The sequence below is a fragment of the Ciconia boyciana genome, chromosome 4, assembly GCF_034638445.1.
Source record: "Ciconia boyciana chromosome 4, ASM3463844v1, whole genome shotgun sequence".
In the NCBI taxonomy this organism is placed as follows: domain Eukaryota; kingdom Metazoa; phylum Chordata; class Aves; order Ciconiiformes; family Ciconiidae; genus Ciconia; species Ciconia boyciana.
The window spans coordinates 36538164-36553979 of record NC_132937.1 but is presented as its reverse complement, the minus strand read 5'-3'; the positions used below and the strand labels follow the sequence as shown (position 1 = coordinate 36553979).

Below are 15816 nucleotides of genomic sequence, written 5' to 3'. Positions count from 1 at the left end.
TCTTGGAGAAGTAGGCCCTTTCTTTTGGAAGAAACATGGTATCTGTTTACTGTGCAATAAGGCAACTTACTGTGTTTGAGAACAGAGAAGCTGAGTCTAATTTCCAGTTTTTAAATAGCCTAATACTGCTTATTTTGAATCTCCGATACAGAGATTCAGATGTAAGCTTCCAAATTTCAGAAAATGGCTTTTATGTTTACTTAGGTTCTGTCAAATTGTCACCATCACAGCAACCCAAAAGTATCCACAATTGACAAAATAGATATTATTATTAATATCTGCTGGAAGAACTGTCAATATTTACCACTTTTCTGTTTTCTTTCATCACAGCTCCTGTGAAGAATGTTAGAACACTACCTAAAGATGGCAAGTTATGGGTAGGGTGGACTGCTCCTAACAGTTATGTTCTTAAGTATGTGGTTGAATGGTGCCTGGTGTCCAACAGCTCAGACTGCATCATAGAATGGCAGAATGAACCAGGAAATGTTCAAGGAACATACTTAAAAGGTATTTAGCTCATAAGTCTACAAATACTTTGTAGAACACTCTAAAAACCTAGTAAGTATCCTCAAAGTGAGGAACATCCTCACGCTGACTAGAATTTTATTGTAGGACTGGAATCTGGGATAATGCTGAGGGCTTCTCAGTTTATCATGAGTGTGAAAGTATCTGTATACTTTTGTCAAATATAAAACTATCTCATTTTGCATTTTGAAATTTATATTATATAACAGCAAGGGTTTTATCTGCATTTTGTTTTTAGGCTTCTTGTTCTTGGAAACCATTAAAATAGTGAACAGGCTGAGTTCCTTCAGAATCAAATTCTCTGATCCCTCTTTCAGTTCAAACAATGAAACTTGATCAGCTTTACAGTTGTTTTCAGATTATGATCAGTGGCTTAAAACAATAATGTGGGGGTTCAGTGCTGCAGACAGATAAAGGCTTTTTATTTAAAATAAATTAGAAAAAAACAGACTTCTATGAAGTCTGTTTATTAAATTTAATATTTGAATGTGAACCATTATATTGTTCCTTTAGTTAACATTTTGGAGCAGTATATCAATGATCTCTAGAAAAAAATAGCCATCTGCATTAGATACAAGTGCATCTAACAAAACAGCCAAAACCCAGAACCCTGTATCTGAAGTAAATGAGAAGGATGGTGAGGAATTTGACTGTCTGTGAAACAACACATTTTAAATTCCTTTTATTAGGTGATATAAAGCCATTCAAGTGTTACTTGATCACTGTGTACCCTCTATATGCTGATGGTCAGGGAAGTGGACAGTCTGTGAAGGCTTATCTTCAGCAGGATCGTAAGTACCAAATAGTCATCTTGGAGCACATAAACTGACTTTCTTGACTAAAAATAATGAGACCTTTGCTTCAGTGTGGACTACGTAATGAAAAATGGTCGTATGCTTGAGGGTCGTCTGACATAATTGATCTTGTCCCTTCTATTAATATCTATTCTGCTTATTTACAGTATTTAGGAGTTAAACAGATGTCTGTGGCTGACTCTTTCCCTTTTTCCAACCTTTATCAGATAATTTGGTATGAGTTTGTTATTTTATTGGTACAGTAATATTACTATGCTAATTTATTTTAAATTTCAAGTATGAAGCCAAGACTAATTAACTACAGTTGAAGATTTCATGTGAGCTGCTGATTACTGTTTTTCATATGTTTTTTCCTGAAGGTTTCTCTTTTAAAACATCTTTTCAGTTGCTATGTTGTCTGAAAGTAATGCTTTGCAGATAAGTTAGTCCAGGTACTCCATTGAAGTTTTTATGCAGTAGCAATTCAGTGCTCATTAATACACTGCTTCTGTGGATGCGAGGGTGCCTAATCTTCATCTCCCATTACAGGTCCTTCAAAAGGACCAACCGTTCAGACAAAAAAAGTAGGAAAAGCTGAAGCTGTTTTGACATGGAACCATCTCACAGTGGATGAACAAAATGGATTTATCAGAAGTTACACCATATTTTACAAAACTATCGATGGAAATGAGACAGGTAACAGAAAGCAGAGAAGTGCTTTGTGGCACTGAATTATTCCATCTGTCTCCTTCCTAATACATGCTCCTTAAAAACAAGATACAGAATCGAGTGTGGCTGACAGTCTGTTCTGATGACATAAAGCTGATGTCTGAGGCATAGCTGTCCTCCATACTGAACAGAAAAGTCCCTAATAAAGAATTCAGAACATTCAGTCTGTGTATAACAGGGTACTGAGTTTAGTTTCTGAAAGCTGATTTGCGGGTATTGTGCTCCCATCTTTCTATCTAAACACAGGATGAGGTGATGGTATAGCAAGATGAAGCTAGACCATTCGAGATGTAAAGGAGCTGACTGCATTTAAATATGATAAAGCCTTAAAAAAAAAAGAGTTTTAATCCTCCTGGAACTCTGGATCAATGTATTACTGATGTAAAACATCTTGTTTGAAGTGTATTTTAGTTCAGTAGTGTGTATGACCTGCAGACATAAGACAGGGAGCTTGCACTATCAAAAGTTTTTCTTCTTTAGATTTGCTTAAATTGGAAGGGTCAATTACTTATGCTTACCCTACTTCTTGTTATTTCTAGTTAACCATGTTTTTTCTAGTTAATAACTAGCTATTTCTAGTTAGCCATGTATTCTGCTTATTAGAGACCTTTAAGCCTCAACTTTACTACTAGTTTAGTTTGTAGCTACATTCTGGGGGGAAAAAAAAACCACAGGAAATTAACACATAAAATATCATCAAGAAAGAGACTAAATTCAAATACGTGAACAGAAACAAACAAACCTCAGCATTTCTTGTACAAGTTTGTAGTCTATGTATGTTATTTTCCATACAGCCATGCATTCTACTAAAACTGTCTTGTCCATCTGAAGACGTGATGTCCTAATGCTACTGTGTTTGTGAAGATCTAATAAAATTGTACAGAAAACTAGTATAAATTTTTTCCTCTCTTCAGCTGTGACAGTGGATCCTTCCAAGACAGAGTATACCCTTTCTTCTCTAACCAGTGACACACTGTATACTGTGCGGATGATGGCATACACAGATGAAGGAGGCAGGAGTGGACCTGATTTTACATTTACTACACAAAAATTTGGTAAGGAAGAGTGGCACAATTAGTAGAAGTAGGAAGTAATGTTGCAACAGTATAGCAAGGGTCTGTGCATGATCTGATAAGAGGGGAAGGTGATTTTATTTAGGAGAAAAAAGTTTCAGTCGCAGTCATACTCACGAGGTGCACGATATCCAGGCAGCCTATCTCGTACTCAATCACAAAGAGGTAGTTTAGTCCAGATTTTTTCTGATTATACAGTGGACAAGCTATTCTCTGCAGGTCTCCTGGATTGCTCTTTTATCTTGGCAAACACGCTGGTTTTGGATGCATTTTCTGTATACTTTAGGTTATAGTATTCTTTTGTCCCAACTTCGTGTGAATCATTAGGATTTACTCAGTGCCCTTCTCTTCTCTTCTCTTCTGGTGTCTGGTATCTCCTAGCCTGGTCTTAAAGAGTCCAGTCTTTGTTTTAATCTGAAGGTAGGTTGGCCTTTATTGTCCTGATACCGGTGTCCTGAGAAGCTGCAGAGCTGTGCTGGGATCTTGATCTGCTAATCTACATGCTAGTCAGCGTGTGCCATTCTTACAACCCTTCCTCAGGTTCTGCATTCTCATTCATATTACTAGTGAAGTTTGCTACAGTTCTCTACAGAGACTCATTCTGAAGAGTTAAATTTATTGTATGTTCAGCTTTAGAGAGTGCTTCCTATTTGTAGTGGTAAGAGCACCAATATTCACTGAACTTAGTTGTGGAAAGCACTTCTTTAGGTTTAGCAGGGTTTTATATTTTTTTTTCTGTATAGTGTTGCTCTTCCCTAAGCATTCTGTAAGTTTTACTTAAGAATGTGTATAATACTGGAAGGAATACATAACAATAATGCAACCTTAAGTGTTTGCAGGCACAGAATGTTTTTGTGTACAGAATAAACTGATGGGTGACTAGTGACTTTGCTTACATTACTTATTTGACCATGATGTTGTTATGGCAGCCAGTAGGCCACTGAAACACCTGGACCACAGATGAATTCACATAGATGTTACTGTCATATCTGCCCTAACTGTAAAATGACTTGCTCTATCAGTATTACAGCTTCTAGAGCAACCTGTGTTTTCTTGATGCAAGGCATTAGATTGTTGGGACAGACCTTTTCATGTTTTCACCAACAGGCTCTTTTCATATGGTGAAAAGGTTCTTCTGAAGGTGAAGCTTAAGGCTGAGCGCTGCGGGTGCATGCAGTTTCAGATTCTCTCTCCCTTTGGGAATGTATGCTGCTGCTGACTTCCTTAAATGCCAAAGTGGGCTGTAACTGCTTCTCTTCATTTTCTTCAGGGAAGGGAGAAATTGAAGCCATAGTTGTACCTGTGTGTCTAGCGTTCCTGTTGATTGTGCTCCTTGGAGTTTTGTTTTGCTTCAACAAACGTGACTTGTAAGTATAAATGAAGTCTTTCTCTTATGCTGCTGATGTTTCTGGGCATAACAGAGAGATGGCAATAATTCAATACAAACAAGTAAATATTCTGCAGTTAGGTCAGAAAAAGAAGGTAAAACACACATACATTGATTGGTGATAAAAATTTTTGTGTTTTCCTTGAGAAATCAGGGCCTCTTCTGATGCTAATTTCTTACTGCTAACAATTAGCACACAAACTAAATGTTCCATGACTCAATCCTGCAAGGACATTCCTGCTTTCCTTGCTAGAGTCTCTCAGAATTAGGTTTGTTAGGTTTTGATCAGGGTATACTGTCTGTGTTGTTTTCTTAGTTATCATATGAGAGTGGAATGATGGTCCCCAGTTTGTGAAGCACAGAATATCTGTTTGCTGTATTTATCTGGCTTGTAAATATCTGGCTGTATTTAAGCTATTTAATTACCGTGTTAGCAAACTTTAAGCTTTACAGCCAAAAAAATCAGGCAGACATCTTACTTATCTACCTTGCATAACCTGTCAAACTCTGTGCCTGTTTATTATCTGCTGGGAAACATCCTGCCTTCTCCTGCTCCCTCTACCCCAGAGCTCTTGTCTGTGGCTTTAGCTGAAAGCTTATTGCTGAATTGTTTTTCCTGGCAAGGAGTAGCACCTCTCCCAGGTCCCCAGTCAACTGTCTTTTCTTTCTAATTACAGCATTTTGTGCCCTTTTCCTTCTGACCTCCCTGCTGCTTCTAAAATCAGTTCTTAATGGATGTCAGTTGAAAAGCCCATCTTGCAATGTTCTTCAGAGTTCTCTTACAGAGGATCTGTTGCTGGAGCCTGTTTATAAAGAGCAGGATAGGTGCATCAGTTTCAAAGTTTGGTTGGGGGTGACTTACCTAGAAACTTCTATTGTTAAGTAATAGTTACTACATTCTTAAGAGTTCAGAGTTACAAAAGACCAAGCAAGTTATTCTTCAAATAATTTCACTTTATTTTTAGCTGCAAAATTGGATTAGATTTTGACAGCTATGATATATACACTGTTGCTTCTTTAAGATAACTATGAATTTTTATACTGACATGCATCATAGACTTTACCTAAATAATTGCTCTGTAGATTCTAGAGTGCTATAAATTTGAAAATCCCTCACTAACTGTTACCATTTGTTGGTTTGCCTTAAGTTGGATGGCTACATCTAATGTGTGGAGGAGTTGTAAGTGCAGTGCTGTGTTTTGCTAAGTAGTGCAGCATCTTAAAAAGATGTAAAGAAGTGCAGGAAGCATTCCTATTTGGAAATAAATACTACTGCAAAATTGCTCTGTTAAGGGAGTGGTGTCCTGGATTATGCAGTACTTCCTGTCAACATAGGAATTTGGGGAGTGCATCTTGTAATTTTATTCTGTTTTTAATCTTTCACAGAATTAAAAAGCATATCTGGCCTATTGTCCCTGATCCATCCAAGAGTAACATTGCTCAGTGGTCTCCTCAAGTTCCAGCTAAGGTAATACTCATCTTTCTGCATCCTGTATCTTCCTAGTCCACAAGGTTTCAAATAAACTACCCAGTGGGAGTCCTCTGTCTTCTAGCACAGACAGATTTCAAGGAAAAAAAGCCTGGATGTTAGGTTTCATGACATTGTTATATGATATGGTTAGAAGACTTTATTGCATCAATAGATTCAGCATTAGAAATACATGGCCCTTAGCACAAGTTCACAACATAGAGCAGGCTTTAACATTGTGAATTATATTCAGTTTACTAGTTGGAAGGGTCAAGTCCTAACTATTTTACTCATTCACAGGAAATCAGGATTAAGTAAACAGAATTCATGACTCCTATTCTTAAAACCCTGAAGTGACTTGCTTGCACAGTTAAGTCATGAATGAGAGAGAAAGCTCTAAGAGTTCCTCATGGATGAGGAGATGGCAGCAAAATTTATGCCCCATGTGGGGTGAATGACATAGCAAATTCTGCTCAATAAACTGAGGCTAACTTCTGTGAAGAAGTGCTGTGATGTTGACTACATTATTGGAAGTAATGTACATATGGCCTCAATATGGAACATTCCTATGCTGCACAGCAAATGGGTTCTACGTTTACAGCTCTTAAGAATAATTAAACTTGGAGCAAAGCTTGCACACCCACTATGGTTTTAGAATAGCTGCATAATTAAGACTTTGTGTTGGAAGCAAAGCTATGTCCTTCATTTTGTAACAGATACTTTGGAGATACTGCCAAACTTAGTAAGGAGAAAACTTATATGGAGAAACTCAAAACAATTACAGAATAAAAATTCAGATATTTAATGGGGTTTTTGATTTTTAACATAACCTTCCTCTTAGGCAGAATCCATCTCTTTCTTTCAGCATAACTTTAGTTCCAAAGATCAGATGTACCCAGAAGGCAGCTTTACAGATGTAAGCGTCGTAGAAATAGAAGCTGATGACAAGAAGTCTTTTTCAGAACAAGATCTAAAACCCTTTGACTTGCTTAAAAAGGAAAAAAATACTTCAGAAGGGCACAGCAGTGGTATTGGAGGGTCCTCATGCATGTCTTCTCCTAGGCAAAGCGTCTCTGACAGCGACGAAGGTGAAACTACACAAAACACTTCAAGCACTGTACAGTATTCAACTGTAGTACTTAATGGCTACAGAGACCAAACACCTGTACAAGTCTTTTCAAGGTCTGAGTCGACTCAGCCACTGCTAGATTCAGAAGAGAGATCAGAGGATCATGCTGGAGGAGGTGACAGTACAACACAGAGGCAGCAGTATTTCAAACAAAATGGTGGTCAGGATGAAACCAACACAGACAGGCCATGCTTTGAAAGAACAAAGCAAATTACTCCTGCTAATGAGGGGGATCTTGTTGGATTTGCACAGCTGCAGATCTCAGGTCAGAGTTCACAGCCGTTGGGCCTTGGGCTGGGAAAAAATACCCAGGAAGCTGCTCTATCAGATGTTGTACAGACAAATACTGAAGGACAAACTGTGAGACCTGAAACAGTGGAAAGAAATCCACCATCAGTTGATGAAATGCCAAAAAGTTACCTCCCGCAGACTGTGAGACAAGGGGGCTATATGCCTCAGTGAGAGAAGAGACTGGCTCTGTTTAGGCCTTCATTAGTGCCTGTTCACACTTTCTCCTGTGTTTCTGATAAATTAAGCTAGGTATTTTTATCTGAATGCAGATAGAAATATTGAAATTAAGTGAAGAGTAATTTGACAAAGTACAATAAGGACACTGTTTTTGTGGAAAATTTGGAGTCCACACCTACTGGAGACTTACCTTTATGCACTACATAAAATCTTATGTCTGGATAGCTGAACAAGCCTTTGTGCTACCTTTGGTTTTTTGTGTCTTGTCATATCAGATCTACACATGATTGAAAATGGCAAGTTTCAATTAATCACATCAACCAGTAGACCTCCTAGAAGAAATACTTCCATTTGCGACAGTATACAAGCCTAAAAAGCCAGCTTTAGTTGCTTGGAGCATCTTTGTGCAAAAGTAAGACTGAAGCTTAGTATTCTATCATGGAAGAATACTTGCATCATATACTTTTCAGTAGCTTGATTGACTTTCTGAATTTTGACTTGGCCCAGTGTCTCAGTTTCCAGCTTACCAGACATGCAAATCATGTTTATCCCCATTTAAAAATTATAAAAATTAAATAGAACTTGCTATGGTGTGCAAATAAGAAAACACCATGATTGCTTGACTCTGAATGCTACTCTAGTAATTGATATTCTGCCTACATTTAGATATGCGTGCACTTGAACTATATAATAATTTGGCCTAAAAATGTGCCTTGCAACTTGATGCACAGCAACTCAGTCTCATGTTCGAAAGTTTAAAAATCCAGATGAAAACACAGATTAACAGTTATTAAAAGGTTTTGTACCCAAATCATTATCTGATTCTACCATACATTTCTGGTCATATAAATTGCCTTTGTTTAATAAGTGCACCTTTGCTGTATACAGCTTGAGAGGCAAGTAACAAGCTGTAAGTTTTTACCATTTTTCTAACTGCTCAGGAGAAAGGGAATATGACCTTCTTCCTGATTGACTATAACGATTAGCGTGCTGCAACTTCACTGCTAATGCCGCAGGACCTCCTTGAAACTGAAAGCAGCAAAAAACAAAGCATTGAAGTCATTGAAGCTCTCAGAAGAAAAACCAAAACCGGTACCCTGAATTGGAATGTTACTGGTAGTATGTATCTATTAGCAATCATGAGCCATAAATAACACTTAGGTGGTTGTTAAAATCCCTTATTTTTTTCTTAAGTCTCACTTTTCCCCTGTTCATACAGTTTGCATTTTATTGAAGAAGATAATTCTTGGAGACTGTCTCCAGGATTTAAAGAAAAATGAAATTATATTAAAATAAACCCCTTCTCCAATGATAACTAGAAATTATGGCACTCTTGTAGATTTTTTTTTTTTAACCTTAACTTAGTCTAGTCAGCTTTCTAACCTGACACTAATAAAACCTTAATTCAAAACACTAAATGCTGTGTTGTGAGAATAAAACAAGGGTTTTATTTCTCCTTCAGCAAAAGAACTATGTATTTAAGACCACCTGAAACCTTTTGTGCTGTGACCTCTGGTGCTGCTGTACTGCAAAGCACTTGTCAAAGGCCCTGGAAAGGCAGGTGTCAGTATCATTTCAACTTTCCTTGTCTGCCAGCTTGCGTGGAAGGACAGGTATACATATAAATGTTCACGTGTCTTCTGTTTTTGTTACAAAGATATTCAATACTCGAGTAAATTCATAAAATGACTTCTTGAAGTCTGGACTATTTAAAACAGATAAAGAATGCAAAATCTTTAATAACATTTCAGTATTCCATAGTTCCTTTCTCCCAACAGTATTTTTTGTATCTGGGCACTTTTTTAAACTAAAAGGCTATGTTGCAGCTTACTATAACTACACCTTTCTTCAAACCACTCCCCTTCCTTTTCTCCTCACTCCGTCTCAGCACCTTCAAACTTCCTCCCAGAGGGTAAGGGCATAATGAAAGCTATGCTGTCATGAGACAGCAGAGACTGTCTTGTTTTTTCAGAGGTTGAAGGAGCATTCCTTTGTCAGAACACATTCCTCTTGGAAAATAATAGCAGTTACTTTACTACTGGGGGATGGGTTGTCTTCTCTATGCAAACTTCATAGTGACTGTAGAAACCACAAGTAAAAGGAACAGTCTCTGTTGAGCAGTGTGCATGCTTATTAGAACTGCCCTGCAGCCATGTGCATCTAATCCACCTCCTGCTCATCTCTGAAATATTGTGGGCCACAACCTGGCTACTTAGTCTGAACATGGCTTCAAAGGCCTAGATGTTTTCAAAAACATGCTGATGATTCCTTTCTCTTTTTTTAATTGTTTTTTTGTGATCCAGTGATACTAACTTTTGATAGCATATGCCATATTTGAGGGACAACTTCAGTTATTCCTGAAGTTGCTGTTCGCCTTTCTGTTGTGTAAAGGGAAGGCATTTTGTTCTTAGTTGCTGTTAATCATGGACCATTTCCGACGTTAAACAGCATCAAGAGATTCTCATTTTTAAAGGTCTGTGCTAAAAAGAGTTCAGACCTGTCACTTCTGGCATCTTTCTTTCTCTGTTGTTTATGGGCCAGTGGTAATAAACTCACAGAATTGTACAGGATTGTATCCTAGAGAGAATTCTGCCTGGCTGGCAGCATTATGTTCTGTCTTTCAGGCTTGTGCATTCATCTAGGGCTAAAATACTAAAGACTAAGCAGGAGATACTGGTGGGTGAACAGCTTGTAGAAGCCACAATACATATAAATAACAGGTTTACAGCTTGTTCATAAACCTATGTGCCAAATGTTATATCATGTAGTGTTCAGGGTTTACCTTAATTTTGTACTTTGGATCATAACAATCTAATTGTATCAAACAGTTGCATACAGGTTTTTAGAGTGTCTGTAATGTAATTATAGCAATCCACTGAAATTCTTTGAACTTGGCCCTAACATAGTAATTAAAGAAAAAGCTTTCCCCCCAATAACTATGGTGCACTTTACAAAATAAAGGCATTATTAAAATAAAATCACACTTTAGTATTGACATTTTCATGTCCATCTCGATTTCCTGGACTGGAATTTTTCAGGTAGGGGTGGGAGAATAGTTGTAAAGACCTTGTTACTTTGGTGGCAGGGAAGGGAGGCTAATAGAAATACGAAGTATTTTTCCTGTATTAGCATGTTTGAAACATCTCTTAAGTGCAGGCTGGCTAACTGCTCCTCTGTTTACAAGAAAAGTTAATATATTTATCTCTGTAGTTCTGTTGTGGTGGTTCTGTTAGAACAGGAGGTTGTTGCGTTTGTTTCTGGGGTGTGTTGGTTTGCTTTCAGGACAGTTAGTCTGGGCATATCCTCTCTTACTGTAATGAAAGTCTTGGGATTATGTTTCATATGCCCTACTGTAGTAAACTAAACTGCCTGTTAAGCCTTAACCTGGCAGTGCACAGCACAGCAGAGCAAACATTTTTCTAAACTTTGTTCTGGAGTGTTTGTGACAAGCAGGTGCCTACCTGTGCTACAGCAGCCTAGTAAAATGCTAATTATCAGGACTGGAAAAAACTGGCCCTGGGAGGAGGAGGGCGTTTGCATGCGAGGGCTGAGTCCCATTCTTGGGCACTGGAGAAGCCCCATGGCCTGGGGTGGGGTTTGCAGCTTCAGCTTTGACTGTAAATCATGAGCACTGCCAAATGGTTAAAACTTACTTTAGTGTGCCCAATATGTGGGAATCCCCATGCCAGTCTAACTTCAGTAACTGAACTTGTTTCATTAGTGCCATGTCTAATGAATATCCAAGATGCACATCAATATCTGTTGCTATGGTATTGACTTCACAGTGGGATCTGAAACTCCAAAGACTCTGAAATTGTTAAGTCAGCCCCACTCCAGGACATACACATTTTAAATTGTAATTTATGTGCATTACATAGGACTAAATATACTGGTTTATTTTCCCTGAGACAGTTGTTGTAATTGAGAGTAACTGTTGTTTGGATATGTTCCTTTAGCTGTGTTAAAAAGTTCTCCTGACTGACGGATTGTAAAACTTCATTAATCCCTTGTAACCTCTTGTCTGTTTGCTAGGGTGGATACATACAGCTATTTTAAACTCCCAAGAGTTGCTTTTAATGTTATTTGGAAGCAGTTTGTAACAAAAATGTTGACTTTTTTGTCATGAAACAGCCATTTGGGAATTACAGCCATCCCCACAGTCCTCAGCTTAGCTCTTGATCCAGAAAATGCAGTGAAGTGGAGGTATAAGTGCAGAAGTCTGGAGAAGGGTAAAATTAAGTATCTTGCATTAGACTCACAAATTCCCATTTCTCTTCCTTAAAAGGGAAGGGATCAGTTAAAAAAAAAAAAAAAAGCTTGGACTTAAAGTCCCATTTCTCTTCCTTAAAAGGGAAAGGATCAGTTAAAAAAAAAAAAAGCTAAAACGCATATGTGTGTGTGCTTTCACTGTTGTTTCCTTTGTAGTACTTGTGCAATCTGAGCCATTCCTAACAATGAAAGCAGTGCTGACTTAATGCACAAGGATGCATTTTTAAGGTCACAAGATTTGATACACACAAATTTAAAATTAATGACTAAGGGCTCAACAATTGCCCACACCCTGCCCTTAATTTTAGTGCAGAGAGAGGGTGGGCAGTAAGTACCTCCCAGAACGCAGCCTTAGCCAGTACCTGTGTTTATTGTCAAAGACAACTTTGAAGGGGATATATGCGTGTCCTGGTTTCAGCTGGGATAGAGCTAATTTTCTTATTTCAATGCAATAAAGTCATTGATACTCTGCAGAAGCACACTTCTGTAACAATAGATGAAAAACATGTATGGCACAACTCGATAGACGGCTGGAAAGCTCCACGTCCTCCTGCTCAGACTGATGTGTCTTCTGCACCCTGCACCGGCTGTTTTTCTCCGGCGATGGCAGACGTCGTAGATGGGCATTCCCGGCAGTGTTGAAACTGGTAACACCTATCGCTTTTCTTCATATCAAAGCACATCCGTTAATGGATCCAGTCAACTTGCCGTGTTTTTTTAACACACCAGTCTTGTTTACAGTGTCACATGTAGCCTGACACTTCAGTACAGCAATGGATTGTCTAGTAACCAAGTGCTTTTATTTGGGGTTAAGGAGTCTATGGTCAAGGTTACTGGTCACCGAATGTTGCTGTGCCAATATATGCATCTAGGTGAGCGGAGGTGTGGGACACAGGGACAGACATACTAACAAGGAAAGTGCCTTGATGCTGGATTGGATGGTTAGTGAATGTAAACATTAAGTCAAATTTTACTATGTACTTACGTATGGCTGATTAAGCTATTGGTAATTTGAATGCCAGCTTTAAAGGGCTTGCATACTCCAGCCAGAGGTTAAACTTGTAAATTGCTGCATAAGCTGTCTTTAAATGGAAATGTGTTTTAATACCAGTACACTATCTTCATTCTTTTGCAAGCTGCATGTTTATTGTCATATAAACTCTGCTTTCTACAATTTACTTTATGGTCAGTTTTGAATGTTTTGCTACCCAGCTGAGCCTGAATGTTGCATTTGTCTAGTCCATAATCTACAAAAAGAAAACAAAAAAAAATTCCATACTTGGCTTGTGTGCTGGAGTCGGTGTTTTGTAGGACTGACTTAAGTAGTAACCACAGAAGGAGAAGAGTCTGGGCACTACCTCATAGGCAAGAAACGGAGAGCCATTCCCAGAGAGAGACATGACCATGGTATACCAGGACAAAAGCACCTAGCTGGGTATACTGGGCCAGTTCAGCAGCAGGTGAATGTCCTTTAGTCCTCCCTTTGTAATTGCTCCTGTAAATAGGTGTCAGCTGTGACTGGCTGCCCTTGGTGGTGAGACAGGTCCCTGTCCCAGGGGCCAGGGAAGGGGTGGCTGTCTGCCTGTGGCTCGGGGCTCTGAAGATGTGGGACTGGCGGGCTTGTTAGGTCTGTTGAAAACAGGAAGACAACTGTACGAAAGTCCAGTTCTCGGGAACACTGTGAGAGTGAGGGGCAGAGTATAATACTGCCTACTCACACAGACCCATTTCCAAGAAAGGAGTCACAGACCTGGCCATGTCTGATATTGCCCTCCGTCTCACCTGGGTTTGGTTCTTTTGTTTCTAATGGGTGGAGGACCCTCACAGGCCTTTAGCTGAGCTTACATCTCAGTACTGAAAAAGCACAGTTGCATCTAAAAAGGATGGTCACATCCAAAAAAGGCTTCAAGGGTGGTGCCTTAGGAAAGGCAGCATCCCCTTCCTGGCTAAAGTTCTGACTCGGACCCACGTAAAACTGAGGGGGCGGGGGGTGGGGATGCGGGTGTTACATTATGTGTCACTTCCAGCACCAAAAATTGTTTATGTCACTGCCACAGGAAAGCCATCCCAGACATGTCATGCCAGTTAACACTTCAGTGTTAAATTAGGTACAAATATAACACTAGACTCCTTTTCCAAAGTGTTAGTTCACTGCACAGTAGTTCACTTGCTGCTGTTTCAGGTAAGGCCCCTGAAGTTTCTACAGCAGCATGGGTTTTTAGGTGTCCTCCTCACTGGGGCTTGTAGCTACTGAGCTTGTATCAGCATGGCAAAGTGCATGCAGAAGAGGCAGCAGCTTTGTCTTCATAGACTGCTTCACTGCTGGCAGAACAAGATTGCTTCCTGTAACTGTTAAACAAAGGAAATAAGGCTGGACCGTGAATGACAGGAATGCCCTGCTTTCCACAGGAAACACGTACCTGTGCAGTGTACACATCAGAATGCCAGAAGCTGCCAAGTTCCTGGCAACAGGTCTCCATCCCCATTGCCAGGGGCCAGCAGACCCCACAGAGGAGCTGGCAATGTGCCTAGCAGCGTGCTAGCCTTAGCACAGCCCGGGTTTGTCCAGCCAGGATGGGCGCTGGGCAGCAACACAGCACAACAGCCTGAGAGCAACAGAGACGCACAGAAGCCGTGCCAGCCCTATGCACCTCAGGGCGATGTGTTTGGAGGGTTACGGCTTCATTTTGGCCACTGGTAGTCACAGTAACATTGAACCTTTCTGCAAAAGCTGCTCACGTGTATTTTCCAGACATTTGTGCTGTTCATGGTAGAGCGATCCAGTGCCTTCCTGTCTTCCCAGCAGTCTCCAACTACCATGAAATAACCAGCCAAGCCAAAATATCCCTCCCACCCCCTACAAATAGCTGGGAAGTTCCTGTCTCAGCCAGGGAGGCTCTGAGCACAAATGATGCAACGGGGAGGTACAGGACAAAATTCAGGGCGAGTAATCTGACTCCAGGCTCACCTGCAAAATGGAAACATACTGTGCACTGGTGTGCTAGGCATCACACTGGCTTTCCTTTTACGATAACACCTAAGTCATGCTGCGGGCTCGGGCGCTGAGCTGGGTCGAGGGCCAGCAACAGGTTTCAGTGAGGGGACAGCTCTGCAGGAGCCATCCGCCCGTACCCACCAGAGCTCAGCTGGTCCTCTGCAACGGCTGGCACAGCACGTTATCCTGAGTGCACGATGCCATGCAGCAGGTTCTGGACATCAAAACCCCAAATAAAGCTCCTCAGAAAATGCTCTTCAGGGCCACGAGTGCCTGGGGCACTCATTACCTCCAGGATGCAGCTGGGCAGCAGACGCGTGCCGCAAAGCTGACTGGGACCGGTGAGGGAGCACCCTGGTGCTGGGGCTGTGGGCAGAAGCTGGGCATCATCTGGGGACCCAGAGCACTACAGATCCGCTGCTCTCAGCAGCACAGCATGGCCCCACTCCTGGCCTTCCAGCTCCGTTTCTGGGGGGTCCTGGGCAGCGCAGCCTGGCCCCCAGCACCCCAGGGCCCGTTCAGCCCACCGGGGCCACGCCAGGAGATGGCAGCAGCATGTCACCTTCAGGCCGGACATGCTGACTGCTCCAGCCCCAGTTCCTACCCGCGGCCGAATTACTCGTGGTTTTTTAATATTGTGTTTCTGACGGTTTAGCAAGTCCCCTTCGCTTCTCTCCTGCCTCTTTGTCAGAAAAAGCTCTGACCCTGGTTTCGTGCTTCCATCACCCGTGATCCTGAGTGGGGCATTAAATCCAGAGCTGTGGGCAGGCTCAGCACCCGCGTGCTGCCAGGCATGTCAGCGTCCCAGTGCCTTCTGGCACACGTTCCCATCGGTTCGGGCCGCGCAATAGCGGTCCACACGAAACAGGCCCAGATTACTGGCTCCTTGTCCCTGTGGGCTGACTAACATGCTGGGATTTGCTAATAGGAAGCTGGTTCTCATGCATTGCTACAGCCTGAATCACTGCACTGCACCATC

The 15816-nt window shown here is 40.8% G+C and overlaps 1 protein-coding gene across 5 annotated transcripts in view; it reads left to right on the top strand.

The window, feature by feature from the left end:
- Positions 1–13020, top strand: part of IL6ST (interleukin 6 cytokine family signal transducer) — a 37920-nt gene extending 24900 nt beyond the window's left edge. For 4 of the 5 annotated variants that reach the window (XM_072861001.1, XM_072860997.1, XM_072860999.1 and 1 more), the window contains exons 10-16: positions 331–507; positions 1215–1316; positions 1869–2015; positions 2963–3103; positions 4392–4488; positions 5895–5976; positions 6842–13020. In XM_072861001.1, the coding sequence (XP_072717102.1) occupies positions 331–507; positions 1215–1316; positions 1869–2015; positions 2963–3103; positions 4392–4488; positions 5895–5976; positions 6842–7567 (1472 nt within the window). In that variant the 3' untranslated portion in view covers positions 7568–13020. The remainder of the gene's footprint in view (positions 1–330; positions 508–1214; positions 1317–1868; positions 2016–2962; positions 3104–4391; positions 4489–5894; positions 5977–6841) is intronic. The other variant, XM_072861002.1, reaches the window with a different exon arrangement.
- The last annotated feature ends 2796 nt before the right edge of the window (positions 13021–15816 follow it).